Source organism: Macaca thibetana, chromosome 8 (genome assembly GCF_024542745.1).
Source record: "Macaca thibetana thibetana isolate TM-01 chromosome 8, ASM2454274v1, whole genome shotgun sequence".
Lineage (NCBI taxonomy): Eukaryota > Metazoa > Chordata > Mammalia > Primates > Cercopithecidae > Macaca > Macaca thibetana.
In genome coordinates, this window is record NC_065585.1 from 747,013 (window position 1) to 768,165 (window position 21,153).

The 21,153-nt window shown below is 53.8% G+C and overlaps 2 protein-coding genes across 4 annotated transcripts in view; one reads left to right on the forward strand and one right to left on the reverse strand.

Moving 5' to 3' along the window:
• The window catches only part of ADCK5 (aarF domain containing kinase 5), a 77,705-nt gene that overhangs the window by 6,518 nt on the left and 50,034 nt on the right, over positions 1–21,153 (reverse strand). The window contains exons 2-4 of one of the 3 annotated variants that reach the window (XM_050800897.1): positions 11,380–11,443; positions 5,928–6,031; positions 4,424–4,573 (exon numbers count right to left, since the gene is read on the reverse strand). In XM_050800897.1, the coding sequence (XP_050656854.1) occupies positions 4,424–4,573; positions 5,928–6,031; positions 11,380–11,391 (266 nt within the window). In that variant the 5' untranslated portion in view covers positions 11,392–11,443. Of the gene's footprint in view, positions 1–4,423; positions 4,574–5,927; positions 6,032–11,379; positions 11,446–21,153 lie in introns of those variants that run through there. The other 2 variants (XM_050800899.1, XM_050800900.1) reach the window with 2 other exon arrangements.
• The window catches only part of SCRT1 (scratch family transcriptional repressor 1), a 48,753-nt gene continuing 33,408 nt past the window's right edge, over positions 5,809–21,153 (forward strand). The window contains exon 1 of the mRNA XM_050800951.1: positions 5,809–5,818. The gene's annotated coding sequence lies outside the window, so the exon portion shown is untranslated. The remainder of the gene's footprint in view (positions 5,819–21,153) is intronic.

The window sequence follows — 21,153 nt, forward strand, 5'->3', positions numbered from 1 at the left end:
GGCCAAACGCAGTGGCTCACTCCTGTAATCCCAGCACTTTGGGAGGCCAAGGTGGGCAGATCAACTGCGGTCAGGAATTTGAGACCAGGCTGGCCAGTGTGGCAAAACCCTGTCTCTACTAAAACTACAAAAATTAGCAGGATGTGGTGGCACACGCCTGTAATCCCAGCTACTCGGGAGGCTGAGGCGAGAGAATCACTTGAACCCAGGAGGTGTAAGTTGCAGTGAGCCAAGATTGTGCCACTGCACTCCAGCCTGCGCAACAGAGCGAGACTGTCTCAAAAATAATAATAATAATAATAATAAATAATAAAAGGTTCAAATCCTTTTACCCGTGAGGTACTTAAGAGGCCACGTGAAGCTGTGGACTGCAGAGGGAGACGCCCCAAGGGCAGGGCAGGTGTATCTCATTTTAGGTCACATTTGTACACTTAGCGGAACATGTGGGCTGACACGTGAGCCAATATGCGTTGATAAAATTCTTGGAGAGCTTTTACCCTTGGTGCGGGTCTAAGGGGAGCTTTCTACATTTCTAACTTTTCTACTATTAAAATTTGTTATAGTAAACACAACACTTTTGTAACAAAAGTTAAAGATGTGAAAAAGTCCCATAGACTTGTGCTTGGGGGAGAAGGGATTTAATTTTTTTTTTTTTCTTAAGATGGAATCTCGCTCTGTCGCCCAGGCTGGAGTGCAGTGGCGCGATCTCGGCTCCTGCAAATTCTGCCCCCGTGCTCACACCATTCTTTGGCCTCAGCCTTCCAAGTAGCTGGGACTACAGGTGCCCACCACCACACCTGGCTAATTTTTTGTATTTTTAGTAGAGACGGGGTTTAACTGTGTTCATCAGGATGGTCTCGATCTCCTGACCTGGTGATCCACCCGCCTCATCCTCCCAAAGTGCTGGGATTACAGGCGTAAGCCACTGCACCCAGCATTGCCTCACAGAACATTTTCTTTTTCTTTTTTTTTTTTTTTGGAGACGGAGTCTCGCTCTGTCGCCCAGGCTGGAGTGCAGTGGCCGGATCTCGGCTCACTGCAAGCTCCGCCTCCCAGGTTTACGCCATTCTCCTGCCTCAGCCTCCCGAATAGCTGGGACTACAGGCGCCCACCACCGCGCCCGGCTAGTTTTTTTGGTATTTTCTTTTTTAGTAGAGACACGGTTTCACCGTGTTAGCCAGGATGGTCTCAATCTCCTGACCTCGTGATCCGCCCGTCTCGACCTCCCAAAGTGCTGGGATTACAGGCTTGAGTCACCGCACCCGGCCAACACAGAGCATTTTCTTTTTTTTTTTTTTTTGAGGCGGAGTCTCGCTCTGTCGCCCAGGCTGGAGTGCAGTGGCCGGATCTCAGCTCACTGCAAGCTCCGCCTCCCGGGTTCCCGCCATTCTCCTGCCTCAGCCTCCCGAGTAGCTGGGACTACAGGCGCCGCCACCACGCCCGGCTAATTTTTTTGTATTTTTAGTGGAGACGGGGTTTCATTGTGTTAGCCAGGATGGTCTCGATCTCCTGACCTCGTGATCCGCCCGTCTCGGCCTCCCAAAGTGCTGGGATTACAGGCTTGAGCCACCGCGCGCGGCCAACACAGAGCATTTTCAACATTGCTGTATGTTTGAAGTTTTTCACAATAAAATGTTGGAGGCCGGGTGTGGTGGCTCGCACCTATAATCCCAGCACTTTGGGAGGCTGAGGTGGGCGGATCACTTGAGGTCAGGAGTTCAAGACCAGCCTGCCCAACATAGAGAAACCCGCGTCTACTAAAAAATACAAAATTAGCCTGGTGTGGTAGAGCGTGCCTGTAATCCCCAGCTACTCAGGAGGCTGAGGCAGGAGAATCCCTTGAATCTGGGAGGCAGAGGTTGCGGTGAGCCGAGATCGCACCATTGCACTCCAGCCTGAGCAACAAGAGTGAAACTCCGTCTCAAAAAAAAAAGTATCAGTGAGTACTAAATGCTGGAAGGAGGCCGGGTGCGGTGGCTCACGCCTATAATCCCAGCACTTTGGGAGGCTGAGACAGATGGATCACTTGAGGTCGGGAGTTCAAGACCAGCTTGGCCAACATGGAGAAACCCCGTCTCTACTAAAAATTAAAAAATTAGCCGGGCGTGGTGGCAGGTGTCTGTAATCCAAGATACTCGGGAGACTGGGGCTGGGAGAACTGCTTGAACCCAGGAGGCAGAGGCTGCAGTGAGTGGAGATGTCACCACTGTACTCCAGCCTGAGCGACAGAGCAAGACTCCATCTCAATAAAGAAAGAAAGAAACAAACAAACTGCAGGATGGAGGAGCAGTGAGAACAGACGCATCATCTCAACTGCCTCCATATGGCTAATTACAAGAGAATCAAAAGGGGAAACTGAAATCGTGTGCCCCCGGCAGGACAGAAGCAAAGCAGTGTCACCCCGTGCGATTCCTGCCCAAACGGATGACTGAGTATGAACACGAGCGAACATTAGACAAACCCGCATTGAGAAAACAGGAAGCAGTGAAATGTTTCTGTAAAAGATGAGATGGGGAATATTTTAGGCACTGTGGCCATGCATGAGCACATGGGCAGGGCTGTGTTCCCATAAAGCTTTATTTACAAATCGGACAGCTGCCACACTGGGCCCCTGCATTTGGCCCAGGGAGTCTTGTTGTATAATAATTACAAGCCTGTAATCGTCAAAGGTGTCCAATCATGTACGATGTACCCAAAGAGAGGTCTGACCTTTGTCCCTTCTTAGTCCTCGGAATTTCCTGAGTGATAAGGAGTGCCTCTGTTTTCCATGGTGGCCCTGAGGTTTATGCTAAGGAGGGACTCAGGGCGAAGACCCGCCACTTTGGGCCCTATAGGGATGGGAGTGGGAGGGCTGGGGCTGGAAACTGAGTTCCTGGGATTTTCTGAGAAACTGGAGATTTTCAATCAATCCCGCCCAAGTATTAATACCCCAATAAAAACTCCAGGCAGGGCCCATGCGGTGGCTCACGCCCGTAATCCCAGCACTTCGGGAGTCCGCAGGGCCCATGTGGTGGCTCACGCCTGTAATCCCAGCACTTCGGGAGTCCGAGGCGGGTGGATCACTTGAGGTGATCCCAGTTCAAGACTAGCCTGGCCAACATGGTGAGACCCTATCGCTACTGAAAATACAAAAATTAGCCGGGCATAGTGGTGGGCACCTGTAATCCCAGCTACTCGGGAGACTGAGGCAGGAGAATTGCTTGAACCCGGGAAGTGGACGTTGCAGTGAGCCGATATTGCACCATTGCACTCCAGCCTGGGCAGCAAGAGCAAAACTCCGTCTCAAAAAATAAAAAAATAGTAAGTTAAATAAAAAATTAAAAATAAAAAAAATAAGTTAAATTTAGGCCAGGTATGGTAGCTCACACCTGTAATCCCACCCTTTTGGGAGGCTGAGGCAAACAGATCACCTGAACTCAGGAGTTCGAGACCAGCCTGGGCATCATGGCAAAACCCCATCTCTACTGAAAATACAAAAAATTAGCCGGGCGTGGTGGCGCACGCCTGTAGTCCCTGCTACTCGGGAGGCCAAGGCATGAGAACCGCTTGAACCTGGGATATGGAGGTTGCAGTGTCCGGCTATCTGCAAGCTTCTACTCACTGCTGGAGGAAATTTCTGTGAAGTTTCTGGTGAAGTCCCTGAAGGCACCGGAAGCCAAGGCACTTGCTGAGAAACTGACCTAGGCCTGGCAGATGCTCAGAGGCAGGCAGAACAGGACCATACCCTCCCTGCCTCCTTCCCGCTCTGCCACTCCGTTCAAAGGGGCTTTGGGCTAACAGGTTTCTCTCAAAGCCGAGAGCTGGCTCCGCGAGGCTCAGGCTAGGCAGGGCTTTGTGGCTGCAGGAATTCTGGGATCTGACCAAAAGCAGGAACGCCCGCCCAAGGGTTCCAACAGAATGTGTCCCCGCCCTCCCCCCGAGTTCTGCACTGTAAGGTAAAGGAGGAAGAAAGGGCCCTGACAGCAAGAACCCAATTTTGCCCATCTTCAGGGGCAGAGACAGAGGCAGCCTCCTCTCCCAGGCCCAAACCTTGGAATGGGGTGAGAAGAGAAGGAAGGCAGGGCAGCTGCTTCTCTGCCAGCCTAGAAGCCTGAGGGAGAAGGCCCGGGCCCAGGGCTGGAGCCCCTCCCCACTCAGGCCAAGGCTGATCTGGGGAAGGGCCTGTGGCGGCTGCATCCAGTGTGGAGGACCCTGGTCCACGCCCCGCCCCACGGGCCCGGCAGGGCTCACTGTCCCTTCAGCCAGTGCCTTCCCATGTAGGGAAGGGTGCCTGAAAGCCATCTGTAGAATCCTCAGCAAAGCCCTGCAGCCCTCCCAGCCCCACCCCCATGCCTGTGAGGGCATCTGGAGCAGGCACTCCTGCACGGCGCACCCCCCGCCCGCCACGCCGTACCCCCCGCCCGCCGCTGCTGGGCCCTCCTACCTGCCAAAGCGCCCCATGCCATCCACCACGAGCCGCATCCTCCTCTTCTCCCGCGCCTCTGCCGTGACATAGCGGGCTCCAAGGAGCAGGGGCGCCCCAACGACTGCGGTGGAGAGCACCTTCCTCCACAGGGGTGTGGGGCTCGAGAACCTGAGGGGAGACAACACAGCCTGGAGGCGCCACCCCCACATTCAGCTGGCTCTGACCTCTGCCCCCCGCCTCCCCGAGCACCACCTCTCTCACTCCTGTGTGCACAGCCATTCTCACAGTGTGGTCAGCAGAGAACACCACTGTATCAGTGTCCCCTTCCCTGAGCCCCTGCACCAGATACCCCTGCACCAAAGCCTGGCACCAGATGGCCGTAAGGGGCAGGTCTCATTTGGGTCTGTCCGGAGACCCAGCCAACGGGGCCGTGGGACATGGAAATGGCTCCTCAGGTAAAGGAAACAACTCAATAGCAGGTCTGTGCTCCTCATGGACCGGGGCCACCTACACTGTGAAGAATCACAACCACTGTCCACCTCGCAGGGTTCGACTGGATGGTCACCAGCACAGCAGAGACAGAGAAGATGTGAGGGCAGCACGTGCAGAGTCACGTGACAGTACAGAGCAAGGAACAAAGCTTCGCCCATGCTGAACATAGTAGAATCCCCACACATGCTGTATACAGCAGGAGCCCAATACTTGCCAAATATAGCAGGAGCCTGATACAGCAGGAGCTCTACGCATGCTGAACACAGTAGGAGCTCCATGTATGCTAAATGCAGCAGGAAACCCATAATGCTGAGTGCGGCAGGCACCTGAGCACCCATCTGTTTCTACACCCGGCCGCAGGTGCCTGAACACTCATCTTTTTCTGCATCCAGCCACAGGTGCCTGAACACTCATCTTTTTCTGCATCCAGCCACATCTGTCCCAGGGACACAGGTTCTCCTACTGCAGAGCTCTCGGAAGAAGGAGACCCCTGCCAGGTTCACCGAGCCAGTGGCACTCGGGCAGCTCACCCTGCCTGCCCTGCCTGGCCGCGTCTACCCTCCACAGTCTTCCTGCCTTGCCACCGCCCATCTGCCCACTGTGGTCCAGACTTGCTGGCCTCACGACCTTGTCTGGCCTTTCCTTCTGCTCAGAACTCTCCCTCTACATCTCTTCTTGCTGCTCCTCCTCTTGTGTGACCCCCGCCTACAGTCGCCCCGCCCTCCTCCAGGCTCTGAATGACCCGGTTTGCTCTTCAGAGCGGGCGCTCCACGTGCACCCTTCCTGATTTGCTAGCTGTCCGCTCTAAACGCTGTGGTCAGGGCGTGCCCACCCCGGGCATGGTCCCATGGGTCAGGACCTGGGGGTCTCTAGTCCCAGCACACCGCACTGAGGAGCAAACATATCTTGTCTCGGTTGGGGGTACAGGAGAAGGACCAGCCTCGGGCCCTCGACCGCCACCTCTGCATGCACACAGACACCATCCATGCCGGCCTGGGTGAGAGGCACATGCCTGTGGAGGACTCATTACCTTGGAGGAAGGACCCTGACGTTTCTCCTGAAGAATGCAGCAGGGGACGGCCAGGGCTTCTGCCTGCTGTGCAGCAGAGCAGAGTGGAAATGGCAAAGCTGCAACTGCAAAGAGAGGAAATTGTGTGGGGTCGAACGAGGCCAGGACACGCCCCTGCCCTCAACCACTACCAGTGCTTACACGTGCTGGAGTCTGAGTCAGCCTAACCCTAAACCTAATGTATGAGTCCATTCTCACACTGCTCTAAAGAACTACCCAGGCCGGGCGCAGTGGCTCACGCCTTTAATCCCAGCACTTTCGGAGGCCGAGGCGGGTGGATCATCTGAGGCCAGGAGTTCGAGACCAGCCTGATCGACATGGTGAAAACCCATCTCTACTAAAAATACAAAATTAGCTGGGCATGATGGAGCATGTGTGTAATCCCAGCTACTCGGGAGGCTGAGGCAGGAGAATTGCTTGAACCTGGGAGGTGGAGTTTGCAGTAAGCCGAGATTGCGCCACTGCACTCCAGCCTGGGCAACAGAGAGAAACTCCATCTCAAAAAAAAGAGAACTACCCAAGACTGGGTAATTTATGAAGAAAAGAGATTTGTTTATTTTTTTTAAGATGGAGTCTCACTCCGTCTCCCAGGCTGGAGTGCAATGGCATGATCTCGGCTCACTACAATCTCCGCCTCCCGAGTTCAAGTGATTCTCTTGCCCCAGCCTTCTGAGTAGCTGGGACTACAAGCATGCACCACCACATCCAGCTACTTTTTACATTTTAGTAGAGACGGGGTTTCACCATGTTGGCCAGGCTGGTCTAGAACTCCTGACCTCAAGTGATCTGCCCTCCTCAGCCTCCCAAAGTGCTGGGATTACAGGCATGAGCCACCGTGCCCGGCCTGGGTTTAACTGACTCATAGTTGCACAGGCTGTCCAGGAAGCATCACTGAGAGGTCTCAGGAAACATGGCAGAAGGCAAATGGGAAGCAAGCACAGTATGGGTGAAGCAGTGGGGGAGCGGAGAAAGAGAGAGGGAGGGCCAGCGAGAGGGCAAAGGGGAAAGTGTCACACACACTGTTAACCCATCAGATCTGAGAACTCACTATCACGAGAACAGCAAGGGGGATCTGCCCCCATGATCAGGTCACTTCCCAACGAGCCCCTCCTTCAACACTGGGAATCACGACTTGGTGAGCTTTGGGTGGGGACACAAAGCAAAGCCACATCACCCAGTTAGTCAGCAAAGACTGTCAGCACTGCTGGGCTCACGCCAGGAAGCCAGGCCCCCAGGTTTGACTCCGGAATGGAAACACTATCCTACCTCCTAGGAGGAAGGCTGAGAGTCACAGTATCACAGGAGAGAAGGCTAACGCAGCTTAACCAGGGCTGATGCCTCGGATGCTGACAGTTCACCAAACACCCCGTCTTTGAATGTCCCCTCAGTTTCTGCAGGAAGACATGGCGTCACCGTCTGGCTCATCTGGGATGGGACCTACCCCATCCCTGCCCCTGCACTCTCTTGGCAGCACCCTGACCTGTCATTTGCTATTTCCTGCTGCTGAGACCACTGACCAGTGGCCAGAGGAAAGCAGCCCTCATCTCAGAAGGAAGCGGCAACAGTGCCCAGCCACGGAATCAGATAGCAGATGCCAACCTTGAAGGTGGACGCCCGGACGGGAGGAGTGGCCTTGTAGGTCACTGTTCTGACAGCAAATGAAGAAACTTACAACTTACTGAGACTCCACAGACAGGGACCCTGTACAGCTTCTACTTGGAGGAGGGGAAGACATGCCACAGCTAGCAGGACACACGTGAAAAAGCCCTTAGGGCCGGGCGCGGTGGCTTATGCCTGTAATCCCAGCACTCTGGGAGGCCGAGGAGGGTGGATCATAAGGTCAGGAGATCGAGACCATCCTGGCCAACATGGCAAAACTCCATCTCTACTAAAAATACAAAAAAAGTAGCCAGGTGTAATGGCGCATACCTGTAATCCCAGGTACTTGGGAGGCTGAGACAGGAGAATCGCTTGGACTTGGTAGGCGGAGGTTGCAGTGAGCCAAGATCGAGACACTGCACTCCAGCCTGGGCGACAGAGCAGGACTCCATTTAGAAAAATAAATACATTAACAAAGAAGCTCCACCACAAGTCTCTTGACACATCGTGCTGCTTTATTTTTGTGTCTATGAAAACACCACATAGAACTTAAAGTATAATTAAAAAGAAGAAAGAAAGAAAGAAAGAAAGAAAGAAAGAAAGAAAGAAAGAAAGAAAGAAAGAAAGAAAGAAAGAAAGAGAGAGAGAGAGAAAGAGAACACAGCTCTCACCAGAAACCTTGGTCTCCTGATCACACTTGACCTATGATGAGGTCTTACAACTCCCTCAACCTCAAATTCTCCAACTGAGAGCTCTTCTAAAAAGTCAGGCTTTGGGGGGAAAGGACAGTGCATAGCCAGTCATGCCCCCGGGCGCAGACGCTAACATGGTCCTCAACACTGGACCTAGTAAGGAACTGACTTGCCAGCTGGTTTCTGGCCAGAGCTCAGAGCCCTGGAGAAAATTTCAAGGACTCCAAACAACACAAAAGCCAAAGGAAAAGTCCACGACCTCCTGTCCCTAGAAGACGGGCTGACAGAAACCTCTGCTTGGCGAGGTCACACCCAGCAAGTGCTGATTCACAAGGAAAACCCGAGGCAGCCGGGCAGCGACTTGTAGGTGGGTCATCTACCTGCTGCCTACCCAACCTGCACCTCCTGACACTGGCCACCTCTGGTGCCAGCGCGTGCACGGCCAGAGGCCCCGCGATCAGGCAGCCGTTCCCAGGGACTGCGGAGAGACTCCGAACAGCAGCTCATAAGTGGCTGCAAGAGAGCTACCTCCAGGTGGGTATCCCAACCACCACCCACCACATCTGTCACCAACAACGCAAGCTGCTTGCGTTTCAACGGGCTCCACTGAGTAGGTGAGGCCGGGAAAGTCATGGCTATCTGATCGCTATCTCCAACAACAGTTTTCTGCTCTCTCCTCAGGAACCAACACTGCAGAAGGGGCTCCAGCTGCGTCTCTCACCTCTATTCTCATCCAGGACAGAGATCCCTCCAGTAGACCCTGGTCCACCAGCAGCCTCGCTCATGCCCACGCCCGGCTCCACCTTGCTCACCGTGGTCCTATCCTGCCACTGCCCTCATCACACGCCAGCGTGACTATTAACTTACAGAATCTGTCTCCCCAATAGACTGTGAGCAGGGCCACCTCTCACCATCTCTGAACAAGCAGGCACTCAATGAATGCCTGCCGAATGAGACCAACAGCTGTGAAGCACAGGACTGAACAGAACCCCACATGCCAACAGGCAGCAGGTCACAGGCAAGAGATGGCAGCAGCCCCTGCCTCAGGCTGGTCCTGGACACAACCCAAGTAGGGCCCACGAGGCTGTGCAACAGCCTGGCTCCTTTGAATGTGGGGTGCCCAGCACACCCAGACCATCCTCTCTGAAATTCCATCACACAGGAGAGCTCCCCAAGGTCCAGAGAGGTTATGGGTGGGGCGGCAAGCCTGCAGCCACACCTCCCAGAAAGACTTCCCAGAGCCCCATCCAGGGCAATTCTCACGTGACACACAGCCCCAACCTCACCCAGAACATGACCTCTAAGCTGCCAGAAGATAAGCAGTCATTTAGACGGTGAATTCTCAGGGCCTTCCCCCCACACTCCTGAGCCGTCCCTGGTGACACTTATCCCTGCAGCTCCCCTCACTTCCAAAGCCTTGCAGTTTAGACAAGACGAAACGGGTGCCCTCGGCCCCCACCTCTCAGGCTTCCTATAGTGAGAGTGCAGTCGGTCTGCACACACAGAAACAACGCCCTTTCCAGAGTGGCTTTAGACCACAGCTGACTACCTTGAGAGCAGCAAGTGTCTGAGTGGTAACAGTCACACAGGTATCACGAAGTTCACAACCAAAGGGCGTGCTTTGGCCACAGAACCACGTGCGTGTTCAATCGTGTCTGGTTTTCCAGCACCTGCAGATGAGGAAGATGCAGGTCCCACAGACAGGCTGGTCCACAGCAGTGAGAAGAAACTGCTGAGTCTCAGAATGACGCCAGAAACTAAAAACCACGAACGGATGACCAGAGCCTGGGGAACCCAACAGCCTTGTGCCCAACAGGAGGGGAAACTGAGGCACATAACTGTCCCCAAAGTTAGGAAGAGACAGATTGGGAGTCTGGGCGGGGTAAGTGGGTCTGGCGACTACACACGCCGTCCTTCTCCCAGGGTGTGTGACCCTCTCAGCCCCAGCCAGCCCTCAAACGTAGACTGGATCCAGCCCTGCTCACTGGCCATGAGCAGCTCCTAACCAGGGGCTAAACCAACCTGTCCAATCGCTGGGGTTGGGGAGGGACTGAGTGACCTGCACGTGGGAAGACTTTGTCACCTGAAAGGAGCTGCACTGAAGGCCACCTCCCCGTCCCATGAAGCACCCTGGGGTCACACAGCTGGGCTGGGGCACGAGTGGGCCGTCCATGCGTGCTATTAATAGCCAGACTGTCAAGGCTAGCTTATCGCCAAACACAAGCTCTGCTGACATTCCAAGAAAAAAAAGGAACGGTGCCAGGAGCCCCTTCCATCTCTTCGGGAAGGGGGCGGGTAAGATGCGTGTCAAGGCCTCTGCCCCGCCCCCTCGCAGTCCTAACCGCAGGGACAGTGGAACGGGACCCAGCGGCCACGTGGGAGCGGGGAGACGCCGAGGGCCTGAAAGAGGGGGCCTCGGAGCCGTGGGAAGCGCGCCCCTGAGCCGGGGCAGGGGCGCCCAGAGCAGAGCCCGCCCTGCAGCCCCCGCCCGCCCGCCCGCCGCCTCAGGGCAGGGCGGGCCCGGCAGGGAGGCGAGCGGAGGAGGTCCGGGGCAGCAGGCTGGGCAGGGAGGCGTCCGTGACCCCGGGAGGCCGCCTCGCGAGGGGAGCGGCGCCAGAGGCCTCCCCGCGGGGCCCCTGCCCTCTGGAGACCGCGCTCTCCGGGGCGCCAGGCAGCCGCCTCCGGGCTGGGCGGAGAGGCCCCTGCGACTCCCGGTGCAGGCGGCGTCAGGGCTGCGGGTGCGGCTCCCGCCTGAAATCCCAGCTCTCGGGGAGACTGAGGCGGGCGGACCGCTAGAGCCCAGGAGTTCGAGACCAGCCTGAGCAACATGGCGAGACCCCGACTCTGCTCAATACAGAGTTGACCGCGCGCGGTCACGCCTGCGGTGTCAGCTACTTGCAGGGCCGAGGCGGGAGGATCGCCTGAGTCCGGGAGGCGGAGGCTGCGGTGAGCGGACATCGCGCCACTGAGCTCCAGGGCGACAGAGCGAGACCGTGCCTCAAAAAAACAAAGGGAAAAAGAGCCCCGAGGATCTCCGGGGCGGCGTCTGGGGACCTGCGGGTCTCGGGTCACTGGGGTTGGTGTGCAGGATCTCGGGCGCCCCGGGCCAGGAGGGTCCTCACCGGTCGCCACATCTCCGACCACCGCTCCGCTCCGCTAGGCTCCGGCCCGGCGCGGCTCTGCGTCTCGCAGCCCAGCAGTCCCTGCGGGAGGGCGCGCAGTGCGCACGCGCCGGAGCCGAGCGCTCCGCCCCGTGGGCGGTGGGCGGGGCTGCAGGCCACGCCCCGGTCCGTGCCGGCCTCCGCGGCAGGGCAGCGTCCCCTGGCGGCCCCCAGAGGCGTAGCTTTTGGCGCCCGGACCGCGCCCGCCTGAGAGCGGAGGGTTCCAGTTCCGCACTGGGCGCACTGCGCATTCCCGGGCAGGCACCTGCAGGAAGGACTGCAGTGAGAAGCGCGTGGCTAATCCGGGGAGGGCTGAGGGCTTCCTGAGGTATCGCCCCCTCCTCAGCACTTCGTGCTAGTGTGATTAGAGTGAATCTCTTTAACCTCAGGACTCCAACTCACCACCTGCCTGTGCGAGGGCCAAGGAGATGCCTCTGACTGGGAACTGGAAGACAACCAGGAGAGTGGCCACAGGGGTCCTGGAGCAGCTCCTGTGCCCATGGGGAGACCTACCCAGGGCCAGGACTTCAGATTCTGGGGTCCAGTTTGCAGCCCGCCTTGGTCCCTGTCTAAACTTAGCTTCGGCCGGGCGCGGTGGCTCAAGCCTGTAATCCCAGCACTTTGGGAGGCCGAGACGGACGGATCACGAGGTCACAAGATCAAGACCATCCTAGCTAACACGGTGAAACCCCGTCTCTACTAAAAAATACAAAAAACTAGCCGGGCGAGGTGGTGGGCGCCTGTAGTCCCGGCTACTCGGGAGGCTGAGGCAGGAGAATGGCGTAAAAACCCGGGAGGCGGAGCTTGCAGTGAGCTGAGATCCGGCCACTGCACTCCAGCCTGGGCGACAGAGCGAGACTCCGTCTCAAAAAAATAAATAAATAAAAAAAATAAAAATAAATAAATAAACTTAGCTTCTTATGGGAACGTCAGTGACGTCACAGCCTCCTCAGTGCCCGAGGCTGCTACTCCTCACTCTGTGACAGCCCTGGCTGGGTAGGGGCACAGGCCCGGGCACTCCATGCAGCCAGCAAGGCTGCTGATGAACTGACGTCACCGTCCCCGAACAGGCCAGGGATCCTCGGGTGCCAACACGGGTCCTGGCACTTACTGCCTGGAAGCCCTCCTAGACCCCACTGTGAGCATGAAATAAAACACCGTCCTTGTGGAATCCACCAGGGCTCCTGAGCCAGCAGCTGGAAGTAAGAGGTTTTCAGGCCTCAAGGCCTTTTCGCAACTCTCACAAGTGGCTCCTCCTCCTCCCACAAGTGGCCCCTCATCCTCATCTTCCTACATTCCTCTTGCTCCTCCCACTGGGACTGAACCCAAAGGCATCTCTTCAGTGGGGTGGTCCCAGCCTAGGGAAAGCCGGTGCCTCCAGCCCTCTAGTGCCCCTTCTGTTATGGCGTGCCTCCTGTGAAGTCCGTCATCCCCACGGTCAAGTATGCTGTGCTCAGTGATTCTGTGTGCCCTGCATCACTTTGCTAGCAGGACAGGGATTGGCCTCCAGTCCCTCATCCCCAAAGCCCAGACTAGAACTTGACAGATGGACCTGGGGCCCCTCCCAGAGCCGGGCTTTGTGGAGTGTTCTCATTTGCTAACATCTGCCTCCCTCAGCAACCTTTCCTGTGTAATGGAACAGGTCCAGAAGAGCCATGTGGGCTGACACAGTAAGGCCTCCAGGCATCTGTGCAGTGACGTGAGCAAAGTGAGAGCTGCAGGGCGGGGTATGCCGTGCCTTGCCTAGGGGCCCGGGCATTGCCATTACAGGGAGCCTTGGCCATCAAACCTACATGGCTGCCCCATGGTGGGAAGCGTCAGGTGGAGGACTCTGCCACCCACTCTTGGGAGACACCCCCAAAATGAATGAAGGAATGACCTCTGTCCTGTTTTCACATCATGGGAGCCACACTGTGGCCTAGGATCCTGCCCGGACTGCAGGGCCCTGGATGGGGTGTGACATCCTGCCCCTGAGGGTGAGGCGGGGAGTCGATGTCACACAACTGAGCCACAGGGCCCAGGGACGTGGTGAAAGCCTTCCCCAGGACCCAAGTGCCCACAGCCTCTGCCCCTGCCCCATCTAAGCCCCAGAAATGCAGCTCACTCCAGCCTTTCAGTGCAGCCCCGCTCTGAAGCCCATCCGTCACCTCCCAGCACTCTCACGTTCCCAAAACGCTGTGTTCCCAGTCTCTTTGGTGTCCAAACCTGTCATTAAAGAAAGAAGGGGCTGGGCACAGTGGTTCACGCCTGTAATCCTAGCACTTTGGGAGGTCAAGGTGGGCAGATCACCTGAGGTCAGTTCGAGACCAGTCCAGGCAACACGGTGAAACCCCGTCTCTACTAAAAATGCAAAAATTAGCCGGGCCTGGTGGCGTGTGCCTGTAATGCCGGCTACTTGGGAGGCTGAGGTGGGAGAATTGCTTGAACCTGGGAGGCGGAGGTTGCAGTGAACTGAGATCAAGCCATTGCACGCCAGCCTGGGTGACGGAGCGAGACTCTGTCTCAAAAAAAAAAAAAAAAAAGAAAAAAGAAAAAGAAAGAGAAGGTTAAGGCCGGGCGCGGTGGCTCAAGCCTGTAATCCCAGCACTTTGGGAGGCCGAGACGGGCGGATCACGAGGTCAGGAGATCGAAACCATCCTGGCTAACACGGTGAAACCCCGTCTCTATTAAGAAATACAAAAAACTAGCCGGGCGAGGTGGCGGGCGCCTGTAGTCCCAGCTACTCGGGAGGCTGAGGCCGGAGAATGGCGTGAACCCGGGAGGCGGAGCTTGCAGTGAGCTGAGATCCGGCCACTGCACTCCAGCCTGGGCGACAGAGCGAGACTCCGTCTCAAAAAAAAAAAAAAAAAAAAAAAAAAAAAAAAAGAAAAAAGAAAAAGAAAGAGAAGGTTAAATAAGTGTTAAGAAGCGTGGCTCTCACATAGCTATAAAATGAGCACGTGTTCATTTCATGTCTCCTGAGCTGAGCACTGTCCCCCAAAAGAGCCCCAGGCCGGGCATGGTGGCTCACGTCTGTAATCCCAGCACTTTGGGAGGCCGAAGTGGGTGGATCAGGAGATTGAGACCATCCTGGCCAAGATGCAGAAACCCTGTCTCTACTAAAATACAAAAAATTAGCCGGGTGTGGTGGCGTGTGCCTGTAGTCCCAGCTACTTGGGAGGCTGAAGCAGGAGAATCCAGGAGAATCACTTGAACCTGGGAGGCAGAGGTTACGGTGAGCTGAGATCACGCCACTGCCACTGCCTGGTGAAGAAGAAGGAGAAGGAGAAGGAGAAGAAACTGTCCTAACCCCTAGAGCCTGGGAATGCAAATTTATTTGGAAATGGGATCATTACAGATGAAATTAAGCCAAGGGTCTTTAGACAAAGTCACTGTGGGTAAGGGCAGGCCCTGAATCCAATGACTGGTATCCTTACAGGAGAAGAGAGAGGGAGATTTGGGACACAGAGGGAAAGGCCACATGAAGATGGAGGTAGAGACGGGACTGAGATTATCACAGCAGAGGTGCCCCGGAGCCGGCAGCTCCACAGCAGGAAAGAGAACTGGCGGGTTCTTCCTCAGAGCCTCAGAGAGAACCAACCCTGCTGACACCTTGATTTCAGACCAGTGTTTTTGTTTATCTGTTTTGTTTACACACACACAGCACTGCAATTTCAGACTTCCAGTTTCTAAAACTGTGAGAGAATAAATTTCTGGCTGTTATTTTTTTATTTTTTTTGAAACAGAGTGTCACTCTGTTGCCCAGGCTGGAATGCAATGGCACAGTCTTGGCTCACTGCAACCTCTGCCTCCTGGGTTCAGGTGATTCTCCTGCCTCAGCCTCCTGAGTACCTGGCACAATCTCAGCTCACTGCAAGCTCCACCTCCCAGGTTTACACCATTTTCCTGCCTCAGCCTCCCAAGTAGCTGGGACTACAGGAGCCTGTCATCACACCCGGATAATTTTGTTTGTATTTTTAGTACAGAAAGGGTTTCACCGTGTTAGCCAGGATGGTCTTTATCTCCTGACTTCGTGATCCACTCGCCTTGGCCTCCCAAAGTGCTGGTATCACAGGCATGAGCCACCGTACCCGGCCCCTGGCACTATTATTATTTTTTTATTTATTTATTTATTTATTTATTTATTTATTTATTTATTTATTTTGAGATGGAGTCTCGCTGTGTCGCTCAGGCTGGAGTGCAGTGGCCAGATCTCAGCTCACTGCAAGCTCCACCTCCCGGGTTCATGCCATTCTCCTGCCTCAGCCTCCCAAGTAACTGGGACTACAGGCACCCGCCATCTCGTCCGGCTAGTTTTTTGTATTTTTTAGTAGAGGCGGGGTTTCACCGTGTTAGCCAGGATGGTCTCGATCTCCTGACCTCGTGATCCACCCATCTCGGCCTCCCAAATTGCTGGGATTACAGGCGTGAGCCACTGTGCCTGGTCCTATTTTTATTTTTTTAAGAGACAGAGTCTCACTCTGTGGCCCAGACTGGGGTGCAGTGGTGTGATCACGGCTCACTGTAGCCTCGACCTCCTGGGATCAAGGGATCCTCCCTTCTCAGCTTCCCAAGTAGCTGGAACTATAGGCATGCACCACCACACCTAGCTAATTTTAAAATTTTTCTGGCCGGGCGCAGTGGCTCAAGCCTGTAATCCCAGCACTTTGGGAGGCCGAGACGGGCGGATCACAAGGTCAGGAGATCGAGACCATCCTGGCTAACCCGGTTAAACCCCATCTCTACTAAAAAATACAAAAAACTAGCCGGACGAGGTGGCGGGTACCTGTAGTCCCAGCTACTCAGGAGGCTGAGGCAGGAGAATGGCATAAACCCGGGAGGCGGAGCTTGCAGTGAGCTGAGATCCGGCCATTGCACTCCAGCCTGGGCAACAGAGCGAGACTCCCTCTCAAAAAAAAAAAAAAAAAAAATTTATCTAGAGACAGTGTTGATTGCTTGAGTCCTAGTCTCAAGCAATCCTCCCCACCTCAGCCTCCCAAAGTGCTGGGATTATAGGCAAGAGCCACTGAACTCAGCCCTGACATTTTGATAGCGACAGGAGGTAGCCAAATGCCTAGGCAGATAGAGGCAGGTCCCCAGTGAAACCCTACCTCCAAGCTAAAAAAAAAGCCTGAAGTCTGAAACACAGAACTGCTGGTCTGGGATGAAACCTGAGACCCAGAGCGAGAATTTCTGTTCCTGTTTGCCTGCCCTTTCCTGATGGATTCTTTCTGAATAATGCTTTTATTTTTTTATTATTATTATTATTATTATTTTGAGAGAGAGAGCCTTACTCTGTCACCCAGGCTGTTGGAGTGCAGTAGCACGATCCTGACTCACTGCAACCTCTGCCTCCTGGTGCAAGCAATTCTCATGCCTCAGCCTCCCCAGTAACTGGGAGTACGGGCACACGCCACCACACCCGGCTATTTTTTGTATTTTAGTAGAGATAGGGTTTCACCATGTTGGCCAGTCTGGTCCCAAACTCCTGACCTCAGATGATGATCCGCCTGCCTCAGCCTCCCAAAGTGCTGGGATTACAGGAGCCAGCCACCACACTCGGCCTGAATAATGCTTTTTAACCAGTTGAATGTTGCCTTTTCTAATACTACCTATGGCCTGCCCCCACCCAATACTGAGCCCATAAAAGCTCTGGACTCAGCCACATTGAGGGGACTTCCTGCCTTTAGGTAGGGGGACCTCCCATGTCGCCTCTCTGCTGAAAGCTCTTTTATCACTCAATAAACCCCCACCTCTTTTATCACTCAGTAAAATCTCCACCCTCACTCTTTGTTTGCCAGTGTATCCCCATTCTTCATAAGTGCAGGACAAGAACTTGGGAACCAGTGCGCAAGCCAGATTCAGCCTAGGTGGGCTGAGTGAACCAGCTGTCTCTGCAGCAGGTAGTATGGTCCAGTGAGGCCCAGCTGGGGCATTGTTGGCTGGAGGTCCCTGGCTTGCAAAGTGACTAAGAATAAAATTGTTCATCAATTTTAAGTCACTAACCTTGTGGTAATTTGTTCTGGCAACCCTAGGAAATGAGGACAGTGTGTCAAAGATTCATTTAACTACCTTAGCTGGGTGTGGTGGCTCAGGCCTGTAATGCCAACACTTTGGGAGGCCCAGGCAAATGGGTCGCCTGAGGTCAGGAGTTCAAGACCAGTCTGGGCAATGTGGCGAAACCCCGTCTCTACTAAAAATACAAAAATTAGCTGGACATGGTGCCTGGTGCCTGTAATCCCAGGTACTTGAGAGGCTGAGGCAGGAGAATCCCTTGAACCTGGGAGGCAGAGGCTGCAGTGAGCTGGGATTGCCCCACTGCATTCCAGCCTGGGTGACAGAGGGATACTCCATCTCAAAACACAAACAAACAAACAAACAAATTAACTAATGAGGAAACCAGGAAAATTGTTATGACCCATTCAAAAGAGAAGCCTACCACGAATTTTATTTTTTGAGACAGAGTCTCGCCCTGTCGCCCAGGCTGGAGTGCAATGGCATGATCTTGGCTCACTGCAACCTCCACCTCCTGAGAATCACAAATTTATATGGAGTAAAGGAATGATAAAAAGCTGAAACATAAAATGCTGAAATATAAAAATAGATGTGAGACAAACTTTTTCCAAAGGAAAAAATAGTGGCACCTCCTCTGGACCAAAATTACTTACATGTGTATAAAAGGGAATGACTTGCATTGCTATCAATTATTTGTAATTTACAGACCCGTAAAATCATTCAGAGACAATGAAGAGCAGGAATATAAATCACAGTCAGAAAACCTGGGAACCTGAACTCTAAATCACGTGCACTTTTCCACTGGAAATACCAGTGATAGGTTTTGCTTATTCCAAAGTTCAAAGATTTCATCGCTGACTCCCACTTCCTCTTTTGATTAAAAACAATTTTCAAAAAAAGATCGCTTGGCCGGGTGCTGTGGCTGGTGCCTGTGATCCCAGCACTTTGGGAGGCTGAGGTGGGCAGATCACCTGAGGTCAGGAGTTCGAGACCAGCCTGACCAACATGGCTAAACCCCGTGTCTACTAAAAATACAAAAATTAACTGGGCATGGTGGTGCATGCTTGTAGTTCCAGCTACTTGGGAGGCTGAGGCAGGAGAATCGCTTGAACCCAGGAGGCAGAGGTTGCAGAGAACCGAGATCGTGCCAGTGCACTCCAGCCTGGGCGACAGAGCAAAACTCCATCTCAAAAAAAAAAAAAAAAGGCTGACTGCAGTGGCTCATGCCTGTAATCCCAGCCCTTTGGGAGGCCGAGGCAGGCGGATCACCTGAATTTGGGAGTTCCAGACCAGCCTGACCAACACGGAAAAATCCTGTCTCTACTAAAAATACAAAATTAGCCGGGCGTGGTGGCCCGTGCCTGTAATCCCAGCTACTCGGGAGGCTGAGGCGGGAGAATGGCTTGAACTCAGGAGGTGGAGGTTGCAATGAGCCAAGATTGTGCCATTGCACTCCAGCCTGGGCAAAAAAGTGAGACCTTGTCTCAAAATAAAATAAAATAAAATAAAAAATAAATCACACTAGGCCATAAAATGAAGCTGGTGTCAGCAAATGTGGTCCAATTATTTACACAGGTGCAGAAAGACTGTAAATGCACCATATAGGCCACCTTAAGTTTGCTTTGCTGGAAGTTTTCATAAGAAATATCAAATTGGGGCTGGGTGCAGTGGTTCACGACTGTAATCCCAGTACTTTGGGAGGCCGAGGCAGGTGGATCACTTGAGGTCAGGAGTTCACAGCCAGCCTGATCAACATGGTGAAACTCTGTCTCCACTAAAAATACAAAAATTGTCGGGCATGGTGGCTCAGGCCTGTAATCCCAGCACTTTGGGAGGCCGAGGCAGGTGGATCACGAGGTCCGGAGATCGAGATTATCCTAGCTAACATGGTGAAATCCCATCTCTACTAAAAATAAAAAAAAAAAAATTAGCTGGGCGTGGTGGCACGTGCCTGTAGTCCCAGGTACTCACATGGCTGAGGCAGGAGAACCTGGAAAGTGGAGGTTGCATTGAACCAAGATCGTGCCACTGCGCCAGCCTGAGTGACAGAGCGAGACTCCGTCCCAAAAAAACAAAACAAAAAACAAAACAAAAATTAGCTGGGGGTAATTTCAGCTACTTGGGAGGCTGAGGCAGGAGAATCGCTTGAACCCAGGAGGCAGAGGTTGCAGTGAGCTAACACCGTTGGACTCCAGCCTGGGTGACAAGAGTGAAACTGTCTCAAAATAAATAAATAAATAAGAAAAGAAAAGAAATATCAGAGTGGACCTGTATTGTTTGCTTGTTTGCAGAGGCAAGAAATACAATACCTATCATGGGTCAATTTCTATGTTCCTGGGCCTGCCAGGAAATCACCTTCCTGGTCACCTGCACGGCCTGGGTCCTGCACCCTCAGGAGAATTTGCAGGCACTCCTTCATAACAGCAACCCAAGGTCCGCAGCAGCGGCTGGTCATCCCTAGTGAAAGAGCAGAACTCTCCATATGACAATCTGGGCAAGGCCTTGGTGGCCTAACCAATTCATCCAATTGTATTCTGTAAAAGGAGAAGAGTCTCTTAACTGAAGCTATGTGCTGTGGTTTGAATGTGTCCCCCAAAGTTCACGGATTGCAAACTTGGTCCCCAATGTGGCAGTATTGGAGATGGGACCTTTTTTTTTTTTTTTTTTTTTTTTTTGATGGAGTCTCGCTCTGTCGTCTCAGGCTGGAGTGCAGTGGTGCAATCTTGGCTCGTCGCAACCTCTGCCTCCTGGGTTCAAACGATTCTCCTGCCTCAGCCTCCCAAATAGCTGGGATTACATGCATGTGCCACCACGCCTGGCAAATTTTGTATATTTAGAGAGACGGGGTTTCTCCACGTTGGTCAGGCTGGTCTTGAACTCCCGAGCTTGTGATCCCCCCGCCTCGGCCTCCCAACATGCTGGGATTAGTCGTGAGCCACCGTGCCCGGCCGGAGGTAGGGCCTTTAAGAGGTGATCAGGTCTTGAGGGCTTCGCCCTCATGAAGGGATTAATGCCATTAATTCGGGAGTTGATTCCCTATAAAAGGATGAGTTTGGCCGCTTTCCGTCCAGCCACATGCCTCCTGGCATGTTACGTGGCAGCAAGAAGGTCCTCATGAGATGTGGCCCCTCCCTCTTGGACTTCCAAATCTCTAGAACCAATAAATCCCAGTTTATTATCAATTACCCAGTCTGTGGCATTATAGCAGCACAAAACGAACTAAGACACTGTAGGGTCCAGCCCTACGAAGCTTAGCGGGTGTTCTCCCTGTGTGCAGAGACCAGAGATTGTAATAAATAAAGACACAAGGCAAAGAGATAAAGAGAAAACAGCTGGGCCTGGGGGACAACTACCATCAAGACGCGGAGACCTGTAGTGGCCCCGAACGGCTGGGCTCGCTGATATTTATCGCATACAAGACAAGGGGGCAGGGTAAGGAGGGTGAATCTTCTAAGAGATTGATAAAGCGAAGCAAGTCACATGATCACAGGATGGGGGGCCCTGCCCTCTTAGGTAGCAAAAGCAGAGAGAGAAGGCGGCATACGTCAGCGTTTTCTTCTATGCACTCATAAGAAAGATCAAAGACTTTTAAGACTTCCACTATTTCTCCTACCACTATCTACTACGAACTTCAAAGAGGAACCAGGAGTACGGGAGGAGCATGAAAGTGGACGAGGAGCGTGACCACTGAAGCACAGCACCACAGGGAGGGGTTTAGGCCTCCGGGTGACTACACACAGG